This window comes from Perna viridis, chromosome 8, assembly GCF_037379345.1.
Source record: "Perna viridis isolate PV_CMFRI_1.1 ecotype Kerala chromosome 8, ASM3737934v1, whole genome shotgun sequence".
NCBI classification, from domain to species: domain Eukaryota; kingdom Metazoa; phylum Mollusca; class Bivalvia; order Mytilida; family Mytilidae; genus Perna; species Perna viridis.
Genome location: NC_142452.1, coordinates 48151810 through 48173209, shown reverse-complemented (window position 1 = coordinate 48173209; position 21400 = coordinate 48151810). Strand labels below are relative to the sequence as shown.

The 21400-nt window shown below is 32.0% G+C and overlaps 1 protein-coding gene across 4 annotated transcripts in view; it reads right to left on the bottom strand.

Annotated features, from left to right (window-relative positions):
* LOC148610794 (protein cycle-like) overlaps nucleotides 1-21400 on the bottom strand; it is a 74447-nt gene that overhangs the window by 41620 nt on the left and 11427 nt on the right. For 2 of the 4 annotated variants that reach the window (XM_088596166.1, XM_088596167.1), the window contains exons 4-6: nucleotides 20058-20261; nucleotides 6633-6759; nucleotides 6095-6160 (exon numbers count right to left, since the gene is read on the bottom strand). In XM_088596166.1, coding sequence (XP_088452292.1) covers nucleotides 6095-6160; nucleotides 6633-6759; nucleotides 20058-20067 — 203 coding nt within the window. In that variant the 5' untranslated portion in view covers nucleotides 20068-20261. The remainder of the gene's footprint in view (nucleotides 1-6094; nucleotides 6161-6632; nucleotides 6760-20057; nucleotides 20262-21400) is intronic. The other 2 variants (XM_088596168.1, XM_088596169.1) reach the window with 1 other exon arrangement.

Sequence of the window (21400 nt, the reverse complement as noted above, 5' to 3'; positions counted from 1 at the left end):
ACTGACAGTATCTGTACAACACCCCCAACTGACAATGTGTGTACATCATTTCCTACTGACAATGTGTGTACAACATCCCCTATTGACAAAGTATGGACAACATCTGCTACTGACAATGTGTGTTCAACATTCCCTACTGACAATGTGTGTACAACATCCACTACTGACAATGTGTGTACAACATCCCCACTGACAATGTATGTATAACATCCCCTACTGATAATGTGACATCATTTTCATTCTTGCTATTGTTTTGAATATGTCTATGACACAGCCATGTTTTAAAACATTTCATTGGCTAAGAGAACAAGTTAAGACAAGCACTTGACCTAATCTTACACAGGTCGTCTCTACTTGGAATGGGTCATTTCAAAAACAAACTAAGAATCTAGTTTGAAAAGCTGGTACATTTGCTCTCATCTTGAACTTAGAATGACATCCTTCTCTTATTCATGTAAGGCTTCAAGAAAAATGAGATTTATTTCTATAAAGGATGCCATACATTCATTGAACAATATTAACTTTGACATCTTAACTTTCTGTGTGAGTGGAATAAAAGAAAAGCATTATATCAGTAGGTAATTGATTGCATAGTTTGTGTAATTCATACCCGTTACATTTGCAGGAATCTAATCTGATTGGTTGCTATTCAAACAGTCATTGCTTAAAGATTATCAAATTCAGATATTGCTGAAATAATTATTATGTCATGTGTCCCCTGGTAACTTGAATCAGTGTGACATGAACAAAATTTGAATAAAAGAAATTTTGATTTTATAGCAAGGCCTCGTGTAACCATAACAACTGGATATCCTTCGTCAAGACCCTCATTTTGTCATTTCATAAAACAATCAAGAAATCAGACATGGACTAAGCTTCTATAAATCAAAACAAGAAATGCTTTGCGCTATCTCACAAGGATATATCCTGGTTCAAAACAAGAAATGCTTTGTGCTATCTCACATGAATATATACTGGTTCAAAACAAGAAATGCTTTGTGCTATCTCACATGAATATATACTGGTTCAAAACAAGAAATGCTTTGTGCTATCTCACAAGGGGATTATACTAGTTCAAAACAAGAAATGCTTTGTGCTATCTCACAAGGGGATTATACTAGTTCAAAACAAGAAGTGCTTTGAGCTATCTCACAAGGGGATTATACTAGTTCAAAACAAGAAATGCTTTGTGCTATCTCACAAGGGGATTATACTAGTTCAAAACAAAAAAATGCTTTGTGCTATCTCACAAGGGGATTATACTAGTTCAAATGAAGTTAAATGAAGTCCTCCGACAATACTCATCATTTTTCATGCACATCATGTTCTTCAGCCAAATAAATTTAATTATTAGATTTTCATACCCTCCCACCCTAAAAAAATTGACAAAAATTAAAATGAACTGTTATCAAAGAGATAAGTCTTGCCTGTTCAGTAATGGTGTGTTTGTTAAATATCATTTTTTGTGTTGCTTTCATATTTTGTACAATAATATGAAATTACAAAATTATTATTTTTATTTTACAATTACAAAATGCACTCTGCGACAGATGGATGAACAAACTTCATTGAGATCAATTAAGTTCCCTTTTTAGTTTCCTCCAAACAAAAGTAAATGCAAAGAAAGGAGAACCAGAAAAGAACGAAGAATCAGTGAACAAATAATACAGTGTATTCTGGTTACATCACCATGGTTTGGACAAGCTTTAATTATGGCAGTACCAGAGGTTGGGGATATATCAAGGCAATAAATTGTAAACAATCTATATAACTTTAGGAAAAGCCGACTTAAGAAATTTATGGCAATAAAAGAGGGAACACCATTAAAGAGGGGCTTATAGGGAGGGAGCACTGTAAATCGCTTCGACTCATACAGTGGATGGAATTTAAATAAAAATGTCTACATGAACTATAAGAAACCTTAATGTTAAATTTTAACATTAAATTCTCTAAGTCAACAAACAAAGGCTGTAGGGGTATATGCATGAAATTGGCATGAATTTGTGATGCAATGATGGTAATGCATCTGTACACCAAATAACATTGACTAAGCAAAAGGGGTTCATATTTAAATGAACTTATCAGAAAAATTATCATTTAACTTCAACATTTAATTTTCTAAGTAAACAGACCATGACTGTGGAGGGGGTATATGTGTAAAATTGGCATGAATGTGTGATGCAATGATGGTTATGCATCTGTACACAATATATCATTGACGTAGCACAAGGGGTTCATCTTGAAATGAAATTATCAGAAAACTTAACATTTAACTTAAACATTAAATTTTCTAAGTTAATAGACCACGACTGCAGGGGTATATGTGTAGTGATGCAATGATGGTAATGCATCTGTACACCAAATATCATTGACCTAGCATAAAAGGTACATGTTTATATGAACTTGTCAGAAAACTTAACATCAAGTTTCTGGACACTGTCGCTGCCGTCGGAAAAGCAAAACCTTAGGTGACAATTTCAAAATCTGGATTTTTTTCGCATTAGTTTCTAGTTTCTAGTTTAAGTATTGAGGTATTATACAAATACATACAAATCTTTCATTTCTTGGTGACTACAATGATGTGTTCTCTCTGAAACTGATGTTGCTATGGATTAAGACCATAGCTATAATTCAAATAGCTAAAATCAGGCTAGCACAATCTGGTATTTTTTTTTTTTAATTAAATAAATCCTCCCACATGTCCAATACCTGTTGTGAAGGTTGAATCAAAATCTACCATTTGAATTGACTTGTATAACAATCCATAAAATTTCAACAAAATCCCTTGAGCAGATTAGGAGGAGTTGCATCTCAATGAATTGTGGTAAGCTTGACTGAGTGTATGCTGAGCAAAACTTAGTATGAAAAAAGGGGCTATAAAAAAGACCTGTAATCCTAACTTAATTATGTTTATTTATGTGACAGTAAGCAATTTCATACAGTTGGATGGAGAGATATTTGGACAGTGAAGTTATATATTACAGAGATTTAGCGATCATCATTTTCACCATTTACTACAGGATTTCATAAATGACGAAAATGTTTTAGATCATTTTGGTCACTTAAAATGTGAAAAGTGTATAAAAAAAAATCCATTCAAAAAGTATTTCAGATAAATTTTCATCACCTTAAATAAAAATGTTGTTAAAAACTGTCAATCAAAAGTTAGATAATTTCACCTGGCCTTACGCTCTGACAAGTTTATGACACCAAGCTTGATAATTATCTGGTCAACCAGGTGTGAAATACATTCTATTGTTATTAACTTGGCATCCCTGATATGTGCATCATTAATAATCCTTTAAAATAACAACAAGTTATCAATCCTTTGATCATTAGGACCACAAAGATATCCCAAGGTTCTCATTCAACTTAAGCTGGTCGTTTTCAACCGCCGAAAAAAGCTTCGAGTTGACTCAAGACATTTCTGCTTTTAAGTACGTTTAAAATATAACTTATATATGTATCCTTATTTTAAAAACAAACCCTTCAAGAACCTCACAACATATATCCAGCCATCTATTTTTTTAAATTTAAATGCACACAAAAACTGCCTCCGATGTGTGACTGGTCATCTCATGGATTTCAATTAATCTTAACACAACAGTGGACAGTTAGGAAGTATAAATCAACGATAAATTTTTATTTTACAGTTCTCTTTTCTTCTTGAAACGAAATCAAATAATTACGACATCTTCAATTCTACTCATGATCTGGGATCAAAGGTCACTAAAAAATTACTACCCAGTTGTAAGATATCACGCAGCAACCGCTTAAAGAGTGCAACATTCTACAGTTGGCTATGCCAATGTGGCCAATCTTCTTTCTATCTGTCTACACAGGCAAATGTGCCACACATGAGAATCATATGGTTTGCATCATATGATTATCATATGAATCGAGCACCATATGATAATCATATGTTTCATATAACATGATAATCACATGGTTATCATGTGATAATCACATGCTTTTCACAAACAAATGATTATCATATGTTTTCAAGCCATATTATCATATGAGAATCATATGATAAACATATGACTACCACATGATAAATATCAAATGATTTTCATATGATTATCATATGAATCGAGCACCATATGATTATCATATGTGGCACATTTGGTTGTGTAGTTTCTGTGTTATCTTCTGGTGACTGAGAGGGGATTTAGTAGGTACTGTCTGATGAAGACCTACCTTAGGACAGGCTCAAGGTTTCATCAATCAATTCTCTTCTAAGATCTGTTTCCATCCTTCTGATTTGAGGAGTTTTAGGTTGAAGAGGGCTTTTGAGGTGTGGTGTTTGGCAACGGACAGGAGGATTTTCTCTTATTTGTTGAGTGTCAGGTCATACCATAATAGCTTTTGTCAAATAGTAGCTATTTTTAAACTGAATGCATTGAAGCTTTGTTATGATGTAAAAAAGTTTTCTATTTTACTATTTTTCTAATAGTAACTATTTTATTTTGTTAAGTAACACACGGTTTCTTATAGAAAATAACAGTTATTTTATTGTAACATTTATTATATTTATTGTTATGTCTGTATCTGTAAACTTAAAATAAAAAAAAATATATTAAGAGTATTTATGTCTTTAGTTTATGATACTATTGACTATTTACAAAATTCTGCTGCCCATAATATGTCATTCGTGCTTTATCCAAAAGTGACTAAAGCCCTCAAAATCCTAGCTAAAACCCTGTATATAAGCATTCACATTAGCAAAGGACAATTTATTTCTTAAATAAACTCAACTGTAGGCAATTAAGACAGTTGTTTTAAAGAAACAAATTGTCATGCGCTTCTTAAAGGTGTTCAATTCAGACTTATATTTTAATTCCAATTTAGTTTACAAGCTTCACAATCTATACATCTATTTCTTCTTTTATTTACTGTATATTTTAATTAAATTTCTCTCTGTTATAACATTTATAAGGAAGACAATTTCAGAATGCTATTAGCCAATCCTTCCTTATTAAACAAATGAAGAAAGTTCATATCACATTGCCAAATAACACAGTAAGAAAATACATTTTGTAGAAAAATATGCAGAATAAACTTTAATCTAGCAGGCTGATATCATCATGGAGTCATACTTATGATATTAAATGAGACATTCCAATGCATCTCCTGTGTACGGAGAAATTGGAAGTGGTGTTCCATTACTTAATGGAACCTTACAACTGTCACGACAACACGAGAGATGTCTTATCTTAATTTGTCAGTAACACATATCAAATATCAAGCCAATTTACAGTGAAAAAAGATCATATAAGTGAACAAACTTCATGGCAGAAAATAGGGCATAAATGAATCATACTATGATACTCCGTCAATTAATGATGAAAAAAGGGGGATGGCAAAATGTTAAAAAAATGTCTTCACTCGAAAACTACACTTTGAATTTTATTGAAAACTGAACTCGATTTGTATTTTATGGTACTAAACAACTGTGCAAAAAAAAAAATTGATTCGTTCTCAAGATATCATCTGGGAACAGAAAGACAGAAAGAAAGAAGAACAGACACAGTACATTTTGAGGGCTATCAAATAATATCTCAGCACTTTGTGTGTCAGGTTATAAAAGTAACTTTGTGATAACCAAGAAGTGGTGTGTTGAATTAATGATTTATTTCACGACATTACAGATACAAACTTAACATTTTGATGAACTTCAAGGGATAGGAGGGGGTCCGTACAGGACTGTTTAAGGCCCTCTACATCTTGGGATGTCTCCTGAATTCTATTGTCTTTTCCAAGATTTCCACATATTCTTCTTATGGTGTGACTTCATATGATTGGTTAATCGAATTCAAATTAACTGAGCTATTATGTAACAGTAAATTCATATGCTCATTTACCCAGAGAAAATATTTCTAAATAACCAAAACAATATACAAAATGCCTAGGACTAACTCTTATAAGAAAATTTTAATATGCAAAGAAGACAGTTGATACAAATGTTGAATTAACAATCATGGTTCAAAAAATGTTAACTGAAGGCATTTACAAGGTGTCACCTCAATATCCCAAAATTTCGAATTGCCTTTGTGTTTCAAAAAGAAGAAAAAATACCATTATCAACACTCACCTTGAAAATCTGGCATCTCCCGAATCTATCAATTCCTCTTCTTCCTCAAAATCACGGAACGATGAACTACAAAAAAAGTTTAAATCGGAGATAAAAAAAATATACTTATGTATATTTTGTGACACAAGGAACAAAAATGGTTGATTTCAAATTTTCAAAAACCTTAAAATTGATAAAAAAAAAGGTGTAAAAACAATTAAAATTACCCAACAGATAATCGCTAGGCAAAGTCAAGGGCAATAGGCAAAAAGGTAAGTCAATATAACCAATGGCATTATCAAGGCAAAGGTCAGAAAGTTGGAAACAACCACAAAGGTCCTAATGAGGCATTTCTAATGGTTACAGTGGTTAAACCAGGTTTTAAAGTGTTAAACCTTCCACTTTCATTAAAGTCAATTGCTTCCCATATATTGCAACACAAACAGGCAGCTTAAAATTGCCATAAGGCAAAGTTTAAAATTCTACACTATTATTACAGACCAACATTTTAAACCTTCCAATTTCTCAGTACAGGTTTAATTTTTCAAAGAATACTTACTCTGAAACTAGTGAGCAGTTCTTCCGTTTCTTGGCTGGTATGTGAGTTGCTATCTCCATGTCGGGAGGGTATAGTTCAGAGGTCAGTGGTGAAGGTAACACAATATTGTTGTCAAACAGGTTGTAGTCTACAAAAAAGGAAGAGCAATAGTATATATGTGTTTTTATAAATGGGATCACTGCCAGGGATAGTCTTAAAACAATGCTCAACTTGAAATACTTCAAAAACACCTTAGTCCAGGACCTCAACCGATCCATGCACCTAAAATGTTGATTGATCATTGATCCCAGTTTCTGATCAGTAATCAATCTGTCAAAATGATCTATTATACCAGGTAATCACATCATGTGACCACAGAGTGGTCAATTCATTTTAAGGATTCCATTGTTTTGTCTGTCAATTTTTACATGCAACAGACATAAACATTAAATTTTATTTTACATTTTTTTTATTTTTAAACAAAATACAATATGTGGATTTAATATCTTAACTTAAAGATAAGTTTCATATGGTAGTATATTGGTTTCATTCCAGTGGAGATTAACAAGAACCAATCATATCCGTCATTATACATAACAAAACTGTGATCAGATCGGTCACTGGTCATCGGTTATCGGTCCGTCAATGATCGATCAGTCAGTGGTCATCAAAAATAAAATAGTTGTGTGGATTGCAGGGGTTGCTCTGGCTTCCAAAATTCTGTCACCAGAAAAATCACCAGCTGCCAATTCTTTTCACCAATTTTCAGAAATTAAAACCAAAATTGGTGCCAAACAATTTTAAAATAAAAAAAATACCAGTTTTATATATTGTAGATTTCAATATGCTGTACGTGTGTTTCAAGGAGTAACCTCTCATCAGCAGCATTAAAATCAAATATGTAGGAAGATCATAATCAAAATATTAGTTGTATACAAGAAGTACTCATAACTCATAAAAATTATTCTATTTTTTTTTAAATATGACAGTATTGAGTCCACTGATGAGTTTCTTTATCAATTCATCAAAATAACCCCTTCATTCATGACATGTACCCAAGAGTCACTCTTGATGCAGGTATAATGCTGGTTTTTAGGTCAAGTCTTAGTTAGAATCTAAAACCATTAGTCACTTTTTAAAATAATAAAGTACAACATGTACTCAAGAAACAGGTGTTTTATTTATCAAGTTGACCTTTGTCCTTTATGGTTTAATTATATTTATCCTAAATATTTCAATATTTCATTTATAAATTTTTCAACAAATTTGATTCTTTTTTCAAGTGATAAAATTTCTAGCACACCAGTCACCATTAATTGTGTCCTTTTTTTAATTATTTCTTGATCTTTTGTACTCTTGCTTGATCTGAATATTATGACTTAATGCCTTTAGTATTTCCTTTTTATTAGATTTTGGGAATCCCCATTTGTTTAATGATTTTCCCGCCAAAAAAGCCACATGGCAAAGGTGTAAACAAATGTCATCTATTCTTGCATTTGGGAGTTCTTATGACACTTCCTGTTGGGATAATCATTGTTAATTGGATTTAATTTCTTCCATTATAAGGTAAATCTGTTTCTGAATGTATCATATGGATTAACGGGGCTGTGAAGCTTGTATGCAGCCACGTGCAAATGGTCACAATTGTGTTTCCTTTGACAAGATGATGAGAGTTTTGTTTGGCTCAAAAATATATTTACATCTAATTGACACCTCCCATGAGGATATTGTGTGTCACGGTCACCTGGTCTGATTATATCTAATTGGCTTCAATCATAAATTGGTTATGGTCAATTAACTCTGACCAGGTGTCAACATAATTGTTTAATTGGAGAGAATATCCATTACAGACAAACTTCCTGTCAATTAACCTAGGCACCAAGATAATTTTTGTTGCCAGATCAAATACAAAATCGCAAATGGCAACATTGGCGAAGCCCAGCACAATCCCTGGATTGCTTCAGAAACTGTACACCACAGTTCGTATCACCTTGAATTAGGGAAAAGTATTCACAGAATACTTGACCATGCCGTATTGTAATGGCAATTCAGGCCCAACTATCTGCTCCTTATGTGTAGTATGGTCCCTTGAAATGAGCCTTGATCATGTTTACTGTAAATACCAGACTTCGCAAAAAACTTATTGCCCAATTTGGTCCTTCAAAAAAAAAAAAAAATCCTGTCAGTCCCATCTCTTTCTCTATCTATTGAAAAAATTCAAAAATATTGTTGGGCCTGAACAAATCATGCAAGACAATTGTCAGACAGGACCAACTATTTATATGAACTTCCATTAAATACATAGATTTTCTTTCAGTCTTTCAGGGATTACAAAATTTCTCCACTCAACATACTTAAATTATAGATTTCAACCACTGAGCTTCATGGAGTGGGTTGCATCTTAAATTTTACTGTCAAAAGTGGAGAAATGTTGTAATATCCCTGAAAGCATTGGACGAGAATATATTTCTCCCATTAAATCTGTAGGAAGCTGAAAACACACATTTTTAATCACAAGCTTAAAATGGAAAAAATTATATTACATCTGTCTGTTAATTTGTACATTTTGTCATGTACCATTTCGACTCCACTGAGTTCAACACATAGAGGTACAACTGTAACATTATATGGACCAGCTGATACATTTTGTACATAAAAAAATTAAACAAATAAAAATCGCATTGCAATAGCCATCATGTTATATATACGTGTAAGTGTTTTTAAGAATCAGGCAAAATGGGAAAAATAAGAAAATGCATGTCAAAAACCCACCAATCTAACAATGTAATATCACTCAAGGATACTTAATCTATTTAAAAATAACACTTTAATCTCTACATCACTGGCTTTGCTCAGATATTTTCCAATAGAATGTTGGAAAAATGAGGTTTTTGACAGTGTTTTCTGTCTTAATATGTACATTTTCAGTGCATTTCAATGAAATTGTAACTCAATGGTCCAGCATGATATGGAAAATATTGTCTGTTTTTCTTGATTCAGATGGTACAAACAGTAAAATTATACTCTCAAAATGACAGGTTTTTTTCATACCATATTTCACCCACTGCCTGATTCTTACAGGAACTGACAATTAAATAGACTCTTGGTTTAATTTTCCATAGACCACCATCCTAATATTTCTGGTTATCTCTGTTATCAAAATGCAAAGCAATTCACAAAAAAAATCTAAATTTGTTCGGAATTTCGATAGCTTATTTTGTCAGGGCATCAGTTTGACAGAATAAAGACTGTTACATTTAAGAATTTTATGCATGCATCACATTTTTTTTAAGGTTTCATGAATCATTTAACGTAAGAATGGGACAACTGTAAACAACTGTATTTGAAGATTTAGAGTCATCAAATTTTATAAGAAAGGCAGACAAAGGTAACTGTTTACAGATTCAATTGAGGACTGAGGTTAAACTGAGGTTAGACTGAGGTTAATCACATCCACAATTGACACCTCAAGATAACAAGGAGTCATCCTATAACTCTGATGACCCATTGGATTTTAGTACGCCATTTCTTCAAATAAAACTTTTTTTTTTCATCAATCATAGTTTCTGAGATATTGCACAAAGTTGCAATTTATTGCCTTTCAAGGACAATAACTCAAATTTGATTAGAGATGCAGGTAACTGTTAACAGACACTATTGAGGACAGTCACCAGTAAACTTTAAAATCGTTCATCAAAAACTGACTCCTCAAGATCATTGATGTTTATTACCATGTAGTTCATATCAGTAGTAGTGAAGAATGGATGACCCATCTGCCTCATTTTTTTCACATTTAAAGAATCTTTGGTAAGTACTATTCAGCCAGTAGCAAGGGAAGAATAAAGTCGGCTAACTTAATGAATTTTAATTCAATATTTAATAAGCCATTGTATGACTGATTAAACTTTCTACGTTAGAGTGGAGTATCAGATAAATAAATCCTGATATTTTCAGCTTTTCGTGTCATTTAACTATCTAAATCAGAGAAATCTGATAAATCATGACTTAAAATGTAAAACACACTTTTTCTAATTTCTTCCAACAACAAAATTGAACTAGAGGCTCCCTTGAGCCTCAATCGCTCACCAGGTTCAATTTTTACCCTTCAAGAACAAAAACTCTAACAAAGAGTCATCTTACAATTTTGATGACCCATTGGGCTTTAGTAGGCATTATCATCAGAATTATTTCATCAAATAAAAGTTGTTTTTTTCATATATCATAGTTTCGAAGATACTGGCCAAAAAGTGCAATTTTAGGTCTTTCAAGGGCAATAACTCTAACAAGGAGTCACCTGACAACTTCCATCTAAAGAATCTTTTGTAGGCCTTATGATAAAGATCATTTGATCAAATGACTTTTTATAACAATTATAGTTTTCATGCTCCCAGTTTTTAGTGGTTTTTGAGTTGCTCATTTACTTTTGTAACTTTGTATATATTATTTGGTTATTTAATGTTCTTTGTTGTGCATGTCTGTTTTCCATGTCAGGTCCCTTTGTCTTTGTCCCTTGATTACAGTCTTTTGATTTCTTCTAGAACTAGATTCCCCTGATTACTGTTTCAAGATACATGTATTGGCTGAAAACTGCAAAAACCATCATTTTCACCTTTCAAGGGTAAGAACTGACACAAATAGTCGTTAGACAATTTCGACTAGATGGAGACTTAAGTAGACCATATCATAAGAATCATTTCATCAACAGAAAGTTTTTTTCCTAGTTATTATAGTTTTCAAGATGTTAGTTGCAAAAAAATTTTTCACCTTTCAAGGGCAATAACTCTAATAATGAGTCATGAAACAACTTCAAACCGAAGGTGACTTTTGTAGGCCTCATCATAAGAATCATTTCATCAATTGAATGTTTTTCCTATCTACTGCAGTTTTCAAGATATTAGCTGAAAACTGGAAAAACCATCATTTTTCACCATTCAAGGGCAATAACTCTAACAAGAAGTTGTCAGACAATTTTGACTTGATGGATAATTTTGTAGACCTTATCATAAAGATAATGACATCAACACAGTGATTTAGCTAGCACTGGTCATTTCATAAATGGTGAAATTTTTTTAAATCATTTACATCACTTCAAATTTGAAAAGTGTATAAAAAAAAATCCATACAAAAAGTATTTCAGATCAATTTTCATCACCTTGAATATAAATAATGATGAAAACTGTCAATTGAAAATCACATTTTCACCTGGCCTTACACTCTGACAAGTTTACAACCCTACACTTGGTAATTACCTGGTCAACCAGGTGTGAAATACATTCTATTGTTGTTAACCTGGCATCCCTGATAAATGCATCATTAATAATCCTTTAAAATAACAATTTATTAATCTTCTGATCATTAGGAACACAAAAGATAATATAATCACCAATCATTTTAATCATTGTCCATTTCGGAAATATCAAAGTTTGCTTGGATTATGAGCAAGAGTACACTGCTCAATTAAATAAACAACTCCACTTAATTAAGATTGCAGTAGTTGACATAAATAACCAGCCAAATGTATTGGTTTTCATTCTTGAAATGATATCACAATGATTACCAACTTTGACTAATGATCAAAGGTTACTATGATATTAACAACCAGCAGTCAGACATCACAGAGCAACCACTTACAGATTTCAAAATTCTAAAGTTGACTATGCCAATGTGGCCAAGTTACTTTCTATCAGTCTAGTTTCTGCTGGTGACTGAGAGGGGATTTAGTAGGTACAATCTGATCAAGACCTACCTTAGGAACAGGCTCAAGGTTTCATCAGTCTATTCTCTTCTAAAGATCTGTCTCTATCCTTCTGATTTGAGGAGTTTTAGGTTGAAGAGGGCTTTTGAGGTGTGGTGTTTGGCAAAGGACAGGAGGATTTTCTCTTATTAGTTGAGTGTCAGATCATACCATAATAGTAGCTTATGTCAAATAGTAGCTATTTTCAAACTGAATGCATCAAAGTTTTGTCACGATGTAAAAAATCTATTTTTCTAATAGTAACTATTTTATTTTCTTATGTAACACATGTTTTGTTATAGAAAATAACGGTTATTTTGTTGGAACATTTATTGTATTTTTTGTTATGCCTGTATCTGTAAACTTAAAATGAATATGTTAAGCGTGTTTATGTCTTTAGTTTATGATACTATTGACTATTTACAAAATTCTGCTGCCAATAATATGTCGTTCATGTTTTATCCAAAAGTGGCTAAAGCCCTCAAAATCCTAGCTAAAACCCTGCAACAAACAATTTTTTCCTATCTACTAGTATTATAGTTTTCAGAATGTCAGTTGAAAACTGCAAAAATCATTATTTTTCACCTTTAAAGGGCAATTACTCTAATAATGAGTCATCAAACAACTTCTACCTGATGTAGACCTTATCATAAAGATCAATTCATCAATAGACAGTTTTTTCTTATGTAATATAGTTTCCAAGATATCAGCTAAAAACTGCAAAAACCGTCATTTTCACCTTTCAAGGGCAATAACAAGGAGTAGTCTGACAACCAATAATGACTTTTGAAGAGCTATTCAAGGTGAAGAAGGAAAGTCATATTAATTTTCAGAATTCTATCAAACCTAAAACAACTTCTGGCATAAGTTGCCAGTAGGGTACTAATAACCAAATCATTTATTTACTGGGAACAAAATATATTGCCAATTCACACCCACAACTCTCTTATCAGTAAGGCAAATAACTGAAAATGGCCTATTAAAAATATAAAAGGATAATTGCCCTAGAATTCATTTGTAGTCTATAACATTCTGCTTGTATATAGTTTTATGACCTTTATTGCCTTTATTAATTCATATTATCAGACATTTCTTAAGCAGGGCATCTTACTAATATATGGATGCATGAACAGATGTTTTTTTATTTATATTTTCAAGGCAATTGAGCTAAAAAAAAAAGACATGCTCAACTTGACTAACAGCTAAAGGGAAAACAAAAATTCCTTTCTTACTTTAAAAAACAGTGTACTGACTAGAAATAAAAACAACATACATGTAGTTGAATTCTAAATGGACATATTTATTACATTTCTTTCCCTCTAGCTAGTGGTCCCCCAAAATGTGATGTTACTAAAAACAGATTAAACAAACCAATCCACGGTGTTCTGCAGTAAAATTTGTCAAAGCCAAACCCTGAATAATTCAAATACCTGTCTAAACCAGACAATATTTTAAAGTCTCGTAATTTCAGTTTGAACCTGAGTAAAACAAACACCTGTCTAAACCAGACACTTTTTTAAAGTCTCGTCATTTCAGTTTAAACCTGGGTAAAACAAGCATCTGTCTAAACCAGACAAACTCTACAGTCCAAAATGTATTTGGTTTACACAGGATTCAATGTTCATACTGTCAGTGACAATATATCATCAACATATATTTGCAGTAAATGCATTTTGGTTGCTCAAACAGAACGTAAAAAAAATTAAATTTAGGCAATCATTACAAAGTTCTGAGATTCTCATCCATCATTTTTTAAAATTAGGGGCTGGCAGGCAAATTTTATTTTTTATTTCTTATCAATTTAAGTAAAAAATGCTGTCAATTTGAAAAGAAAATGACCTAATTCGGTAGAATAAATCAAATAAAAAATTTCAGGAAGGATGAAAAAATTGGGTAATGAGGAGGATGAGAATCTAAGATATTTTTTTTTATTTTGGCCTTATCTATTCTTACTCGGAAATCATTTTAAAAAAATGCCTATTCAATATCAATCTATTTAAAAGACTGTCCTAAAAACATGTAATGTTTGTGAAATAGGTGGCAAAGACAAAATCTCATCCCATCAATTGTTTTGTTCCAATGTAATATTAACTCATTATGTTTCAAAGAGATTTATGTGTATCAAAGTGAGGGACTCAGAATATATGTTAAAAGTTTCCTCCCAAATCAGCTATGTTATAAGAGTTATTCTCCTTCATATAATATTTCTAATGCTTTTTATATATTTCTTTTTCATTTTTACTGTTTCAGTAAATAACAAACCGAACATTATATACTAAAGTAAACAATGAGTTGGTGAATTCTACTGGATAAAAAAAAAAAACTGGGGAAAAAAATCTGGCAAGAGTCACTAACTCCTTTAAGTCACTACATATAACTTAAAAAAACATACATAACATTCTAACTTCCATTCAGATGTCAACTTTAACTTAAATTTTGGCTTTGTAACCTACAGCTTATATTCTGGAAACTAATGTATAGTTCTTTACAATCACAGAAGAAATTGTAGTAGCCCAAATCAAATGTTACGGGCCATTATTAAGTGGGCCCCTGCTCAGTCAAACCTTTAGACAATCTTTTTGATAACCCAATCAAATTTTTTTTCAAAGATTTTGAAGGAGAAATTGTTATACTAAAAGATCTAACCACAAGGGTAGTCATGAGGGACATTAAAACAAAAAACTCAGTTACAAAAAAAATTTGAAAAGTTCATCTGAAAATGTGTGTCAAATGTTGCAGTTAATATGCCATTGTTATGTGGACAAATACCAGCACATAAAAGCAACAGTTCAACCTATTTGCCCAACACAATGCAAGCCTTGAAGCTAAGAATGGGAGAATATTTGAAATTTTGGTCAGGACCTGAAAAAGTAATCAAGGGAACCAAGGTTCTAGCAGAAATCAGAAGAATGTAATCCAGGGACAAAGACCAGACATGGAAGAGTAATCAAGGGAACCAAGATTCTAGAGGAAATCAAAAGAATGTAATCCAGAGACAAAGACCAGATATGAAAAACAGACAATTACAACAAAGAACATAAAGTAAGTAAAACAATACATACAAAGTAACAAAAGTAAATAAGCAACTCGGACTCCACTAAAAACAGGGAGCATGAAAACCACAAAACAGGAGGTTTCCAACCAACATATTTTCTGCATATCCAGCATTTTAATAGTGACACTCAACTTACTTTAAATGTCAAAAGGTCGTGATGATGGGAGTGTTTTTTTTAAGGACAAATTTTTGAAATTCACCAATACTGTTTCTTTACAAGTTATGTAGTAGTTTTTTTAAGAATCATAAAAATTCTGTAATATGTTATAAAGGCTACAAATTTTTATTCTTATTATTAAATTGTTTTTAGGTCTATATAAAGAGATGTATAATTACTCTGTCTGCTCTTAGGAGATAATCTAACAGTTTCTATAGCATTTTAGTGTCATTTACAGAGTTGTCTCCCTTAATTTGGATTCTACAGAACATATACTATATAATTATTATCTGCTAAAAGCTGGGGTTATAGGTAGAACGGTACTATTTCTCATTATTTTAGGTTGGCCTTTTGTGTACCCTACTTAAGTAAATACTTCCAACACAGTGATTGGACAAATTGTGCTGATATCCAATATGTCTTATTAATTCCAGGCTCTAACATTATTATACTTTTAAAAAATTGCATTATATTTTTTGAAAACCATTTTATATAAAAATTATGAATTTTTTTAAAATTTCTGTGCCATTCGAAGAAAAAGGGGAAACTACCACCCAAACATCATCTGCTTAAAATACCAAAGAATCGAGACGGTTTTGCTATGACTTTGATCACAATTTTAGTCAGAGAAATGAAGATATTACTGGAAAAAAGTCAATTTATAGCTCCGTCATTGTTTTAAAGATGTGAATTTTTCAAAAGTTTCACTATTGTCACCTATGGAAAAAAAATAGTAACTATTATATGAAAAGCCACATGTTAATATCTGTTTACAATAACAATTTAAACAAAATATCAAAAATAGAAATATGTAGGCTTTCCATTTATCACATTTATCACATTTTGCATGATTCTTAACTAGAAAGAAACTTAAAAACAGGAATTGGATCTCTCAAAGGGGTGCACACCTAATGAACCAAATAACAGGGTAAAAATTGTAGAAATTGTTAGTATCCAACTCTCTATTAACTTCTATGATGATTCTTAAAATCACACATGTCCAGTTTACATTAAAAAAAATCTCAGAACCAGGATTTCCTGATTCTATTACATAACAAAAAAAACTTAACACCTAATTTGATGGGTAGTTAATGTCCAACACTTTACATTATATACAATGCCTCAAAGATAAATTAAATACCCAATGCCCCAAATATGTACATGTAATACCTATGCCAAAAACATACATATGTAATGCCCACTGCCCAAAACATACATATGCAATACCCACTGTCTGAAACATACCAAATGCCCAAAGCATAATACCTACTTAATTACATGCACTGCGTTAGACCTACTGCCTAAGCATAATACCCACTACCCCTAATGAAACAAAACCAGAATAGAACAATGACTTTTTTATTGGCCTATTGGCCAGAAATGTTTTTTTTTTTTTAAACAATTACATAAACTAAATCAGAAAAAAAATCTGGACATTAATTACAGGTCAGAAAATAAGAAAAATACCAGAATCAATGTAAATTAACTGTTTCATTTCTTACCCAAATAACTAGCTCTGTACGGATCCATGGCAGTAAGACTGAAATCACGATCAACCATTGCTGTCGTATTTAATTAACACTTAATCTCCATGCATGATCCTCTTACAGGCCAGGTAAAAATCTCTCCCCCATCAAGTCTTTTTACGCCTTTCAATCAATATTCACAATGTTTTGTCGCAAAATTATTTTTTTCGTCAAATTGATTGTAATCCGGTGACAGCAATGTAAGTAAGTATATAACATTATATTTCATTGTATACAGTAAATTCCACTTTATTTTGGCTTTTTGCTATTCATTCCTTTTATTTCAGTTCATTTTATCCTTACAGCACCCAACAACTTATTGATTATTTTCGACTTTAAATATTCTTTCTTGAAATAATAGAAATTAAAGAAGTAATTTATCGCTTAAAAATTCCCCTTGTTCAAAAATTAAATTTTACATAGTCTTTCAGACCTTTCTAGGGAAAATAAACAACTAATGATTGAAACGTAGAATATATGTAAGTTATAATTTGTGTGGGTGAACCGAGCCTTTCTGAGAATAACGATCCAACATTTAAGGGCAGGTGAAAGTCTGATATAATGAAATATATAGAAAACTTTAAACAAATGTTATATTTCATTATAAATCTTAATTTCATAACTTTTTCAACATTTCAACGACATTTTATTTTCTTAAAACGACTTAATATATTTCTATTTAATTTGTGTTTTGTTTGCCTGTTTAATTAAGTAACAGTCAAAACTGACATTCCGAGGGAGAGCAAAGTAATGGTCACATAAGACAGGTGGTCTTTATATGCAGGTTAATTTTACATAGAATACACTCCACAGGGGTATTTCAATAATCGTCTTTTTAGACAAGTTATTGCTGAATATAGGTGGTGATTGACTGTATGTTTTGGGTTATTTACTTACACTGCTCTCCAATCTGTACTATTCTATATATGCAATTATCCATTCCATAACACTTCCATTTCAACTTGATCTCATCAATTTTTAAATTAATTTCCATTACATGGACATCAAAAATTGTGTTTAATTACATTTAATTATGCTTGTTGATTTTCATTAATCCCTGCAAGATCTAAAGATTAACTTGAAGGTCAATAATGAGGACAAGAGTACTTAAAATGTACAAACATCATCACACACATAAAAATAAAGAATTATCCATGAATAAAAACAGAAATATCCTGAGGGACTGACAGATGCCATATATATGTAAATAAACAAATTAGACACTCCGGTCATTCTAAAGGATTAGATATCATTGCCTTGGTCATTTTCCCAATAACACATCAAAGAAAGTAAATAGTATGGCTAGAATCACAGCAGTTGTTTTCAAGAGGCAATGTGATAGCTACCACAAGCTTTTATAATAGGTGAGATCAAGAAAGTAAAAGACCCATGCTACAATTGGCCTTAGGGGTGAAAAGCTAGATCAGTGACACATTTCTCTACCAATAATATCCATTTTTTAAATTGTACTGAGTGATACACTCTCCAAAATCTATACTTTTGACACTTTTGATGATCAAGGACTGCTGCAGATTCATTTTTGACTTTATTAACTATACTACAGGAAATTTGGCATAAACCAAGCCCAATAATTCCCCATCAAACATTCATGACGCACGGTTGTGAAGAATTCATACTCGCCCATAGCATGCCCAGAAGTTGCTTTTCCCGCGTTCATAGTGTCGACAATGTTCTTAGTGTAAAAAGTGTCCAAATATCCAGCAAGTGACATAAGGATACCTAACACTTCTTCAGTAATCATAAGATAAAATACCTATTCTTATATAATGTGCTTCAAAGGTCTTTAGACAACAGCCATGGTAAAACTTTGATACATACATGACTAATGTAATAGACATTCCAAAGTCATAGACAAGTTTGACCCAATATACATGTACAAACATCACAAAATAATTTTGCGTCATATTGGTCCACATAGACTGTGTCTTAGAATTGAAGTAAATCATCTTGACTGGATTTCCTTATTGTTTTACCACTAGCTGGCTATCATGTTGATATCTATGTGACTGAAATTGGGACAAAACAATGATACAATTGAACTTCTATGATTTATTTCTTACTGTAAATAAAAAAAAACTGAAAAAAATCTCATCTCATGAGAAAGGGCTATAAAATATATAGGTATAGACTCATCATATTTATTGACATTTGAGAGAGCTCCCCATTGTAGTTAAAATAAAGTTTTAATATGAGCCATGGTAAAAAAGTGATAAACACATGACCAACATTTGGTGCAAGATATGTGTCTCGGTACCTCTCCGGGTAAAACAATGCCACATAAATGGCCAACTCGTGGTAAAACAATGATAAAATGAAGTTTCCATTATATATTTCTTGAAGTCTTTATGATAATTTTCAGACCATACTTGTTTTTCTAATCAAATTAATACAAAAGGCTCCAATGAGCCAGAATTCCTCACCTTCACCTCAGCATCATTTTTATTAATTTGAAGCTATTGCAGTCTTTAATATTTCTTCAAAATTTACATTTAAACACTTTCTCACTATAGGCTATGTTTTTGAGTTCCGGGCAAAACTGTCAATAGATACTTTTGTGTTAAGCTGACGAATAAGCATGACATACACTACCATGAGGTAGAGCTCCAGCAGAACAAACAAATTTTTCCCCATGGCCAGGGCCTGTGACCCAAACGTTTTTTCAAGAGGTTGAAAAGACTATCATATACCATAAACATTCCCTGAGGAATTTAAATTAAACACAATAAGTTTACAAATTACACAATCAATCATAACATTGTTACCATTTGGGTGGTATGATTCTTACATGGAATTGTACTTAATAATTTGACAATATGAGTTTTGCCTAGCTGTAATTATGTTTGTACCACCTGAAAAGGAAAACAAACTCTGCAAAGGGGAGATAAATCATGCAAACTGAAAGTAGGAAAAAAATCTCTTTTTTGTTTTTAAACTATACACATGAAATATATACCATTGTCCATTTGCTTGACTTGCAGATTATCAGTTCCACTTAAGCTCAGTTGGAAGAGCTACCAACTGTGTAAAAGAACCATGTCAACCTAGACCAATTCTAGGCTTCTGATATGTCAAGGAATCAGCACACAGCTGATTTTTTGTTATTTGTTGTACAGTACTTGAGGAGTCACTATTGCTCCACCAATAAATTGTCACCAAACTGAAAAACCCACAGCAACAAATAAGGTAATCTATTGTTATAACTACAGACAGCAAGGAATTAAGGCCTAAAAAAAAAATTCTGTGTTTCCGGTAACCTGATAGACCCTATTTTTTCCGTGCTGACCATATTTTTTTTCTCGTGTCAAAAAAAATTAACAAAAACAAAAAAGGAAGGGTTTCCAGCATTTCCGTCATTAATTTTTTACTAAAATTGCCTTGCTCTCCATTGCGGAGGTTCAAAATTTTAAAAAATTAAACAACATGGCCATTGCTATGAAAAGTCAGTATTCAGCAGTGCCGTAATAGAGGCAGCAAAACCAGTAGTTTTCGATGTACTGCATATCTTTAAATGATTTCATTAAAAAAAATTCAGAATTGCTTGCATTACCATTATGTGCAAACTTTAACAGAGGACAAAATCATTGTGTACATCTATAGAATTTCAATAGTAATGAACAAAGATTTCTTTCATATGTGTAATATGGACATATGTATTTCCTGCAGGTTTTTGAAAAAGATCAGGGTAATCCAGTTGAAAAGGACACTCCAGAACAGACGCAAATTTAAAGGCATAACATGCAACTATTAATATGTATTTTGGAAAATTTGACAAAGTAGTAGAGGGCACCTACACGACCCAACAATAAGGGCAGGGCCCCTTGCGCTCCGAAAACTTTCTGTAGGAATCACCATGACTAAAGATGTCCTTCACTTAGGCATGAGAAAATAATAAGTCTGTTCAAGGTTACCCTACATATCCTATTTTTCTGCCTACCCTAGCACATTTTATTGGTATTTTTTATGAAATGCCACTAAACTACAATTTTGTAGTTGAGCATTATTACAGTAAAAATAAAATCCTCCCATAAGGGTCTAAATAGAATAATTTGAAATATTTAAATTACTTTACCTATAGCTACCTACCTTATTTTTTTACCCAATTTAACCTTAACAGACATATAATTTTTTTTCTTGGCCTCATATAAAACAAAGTTTTAATGTCTATCATTTTTTATCTATTTTGTACTGATAAAACCATCACAATAGTAAAAACAATGCACTAACAAAAGAAAAGTATTGGAAAGATTGAATATAATCAAAATATGACAAAGAACATCAAGATAAATGGGTCAAATC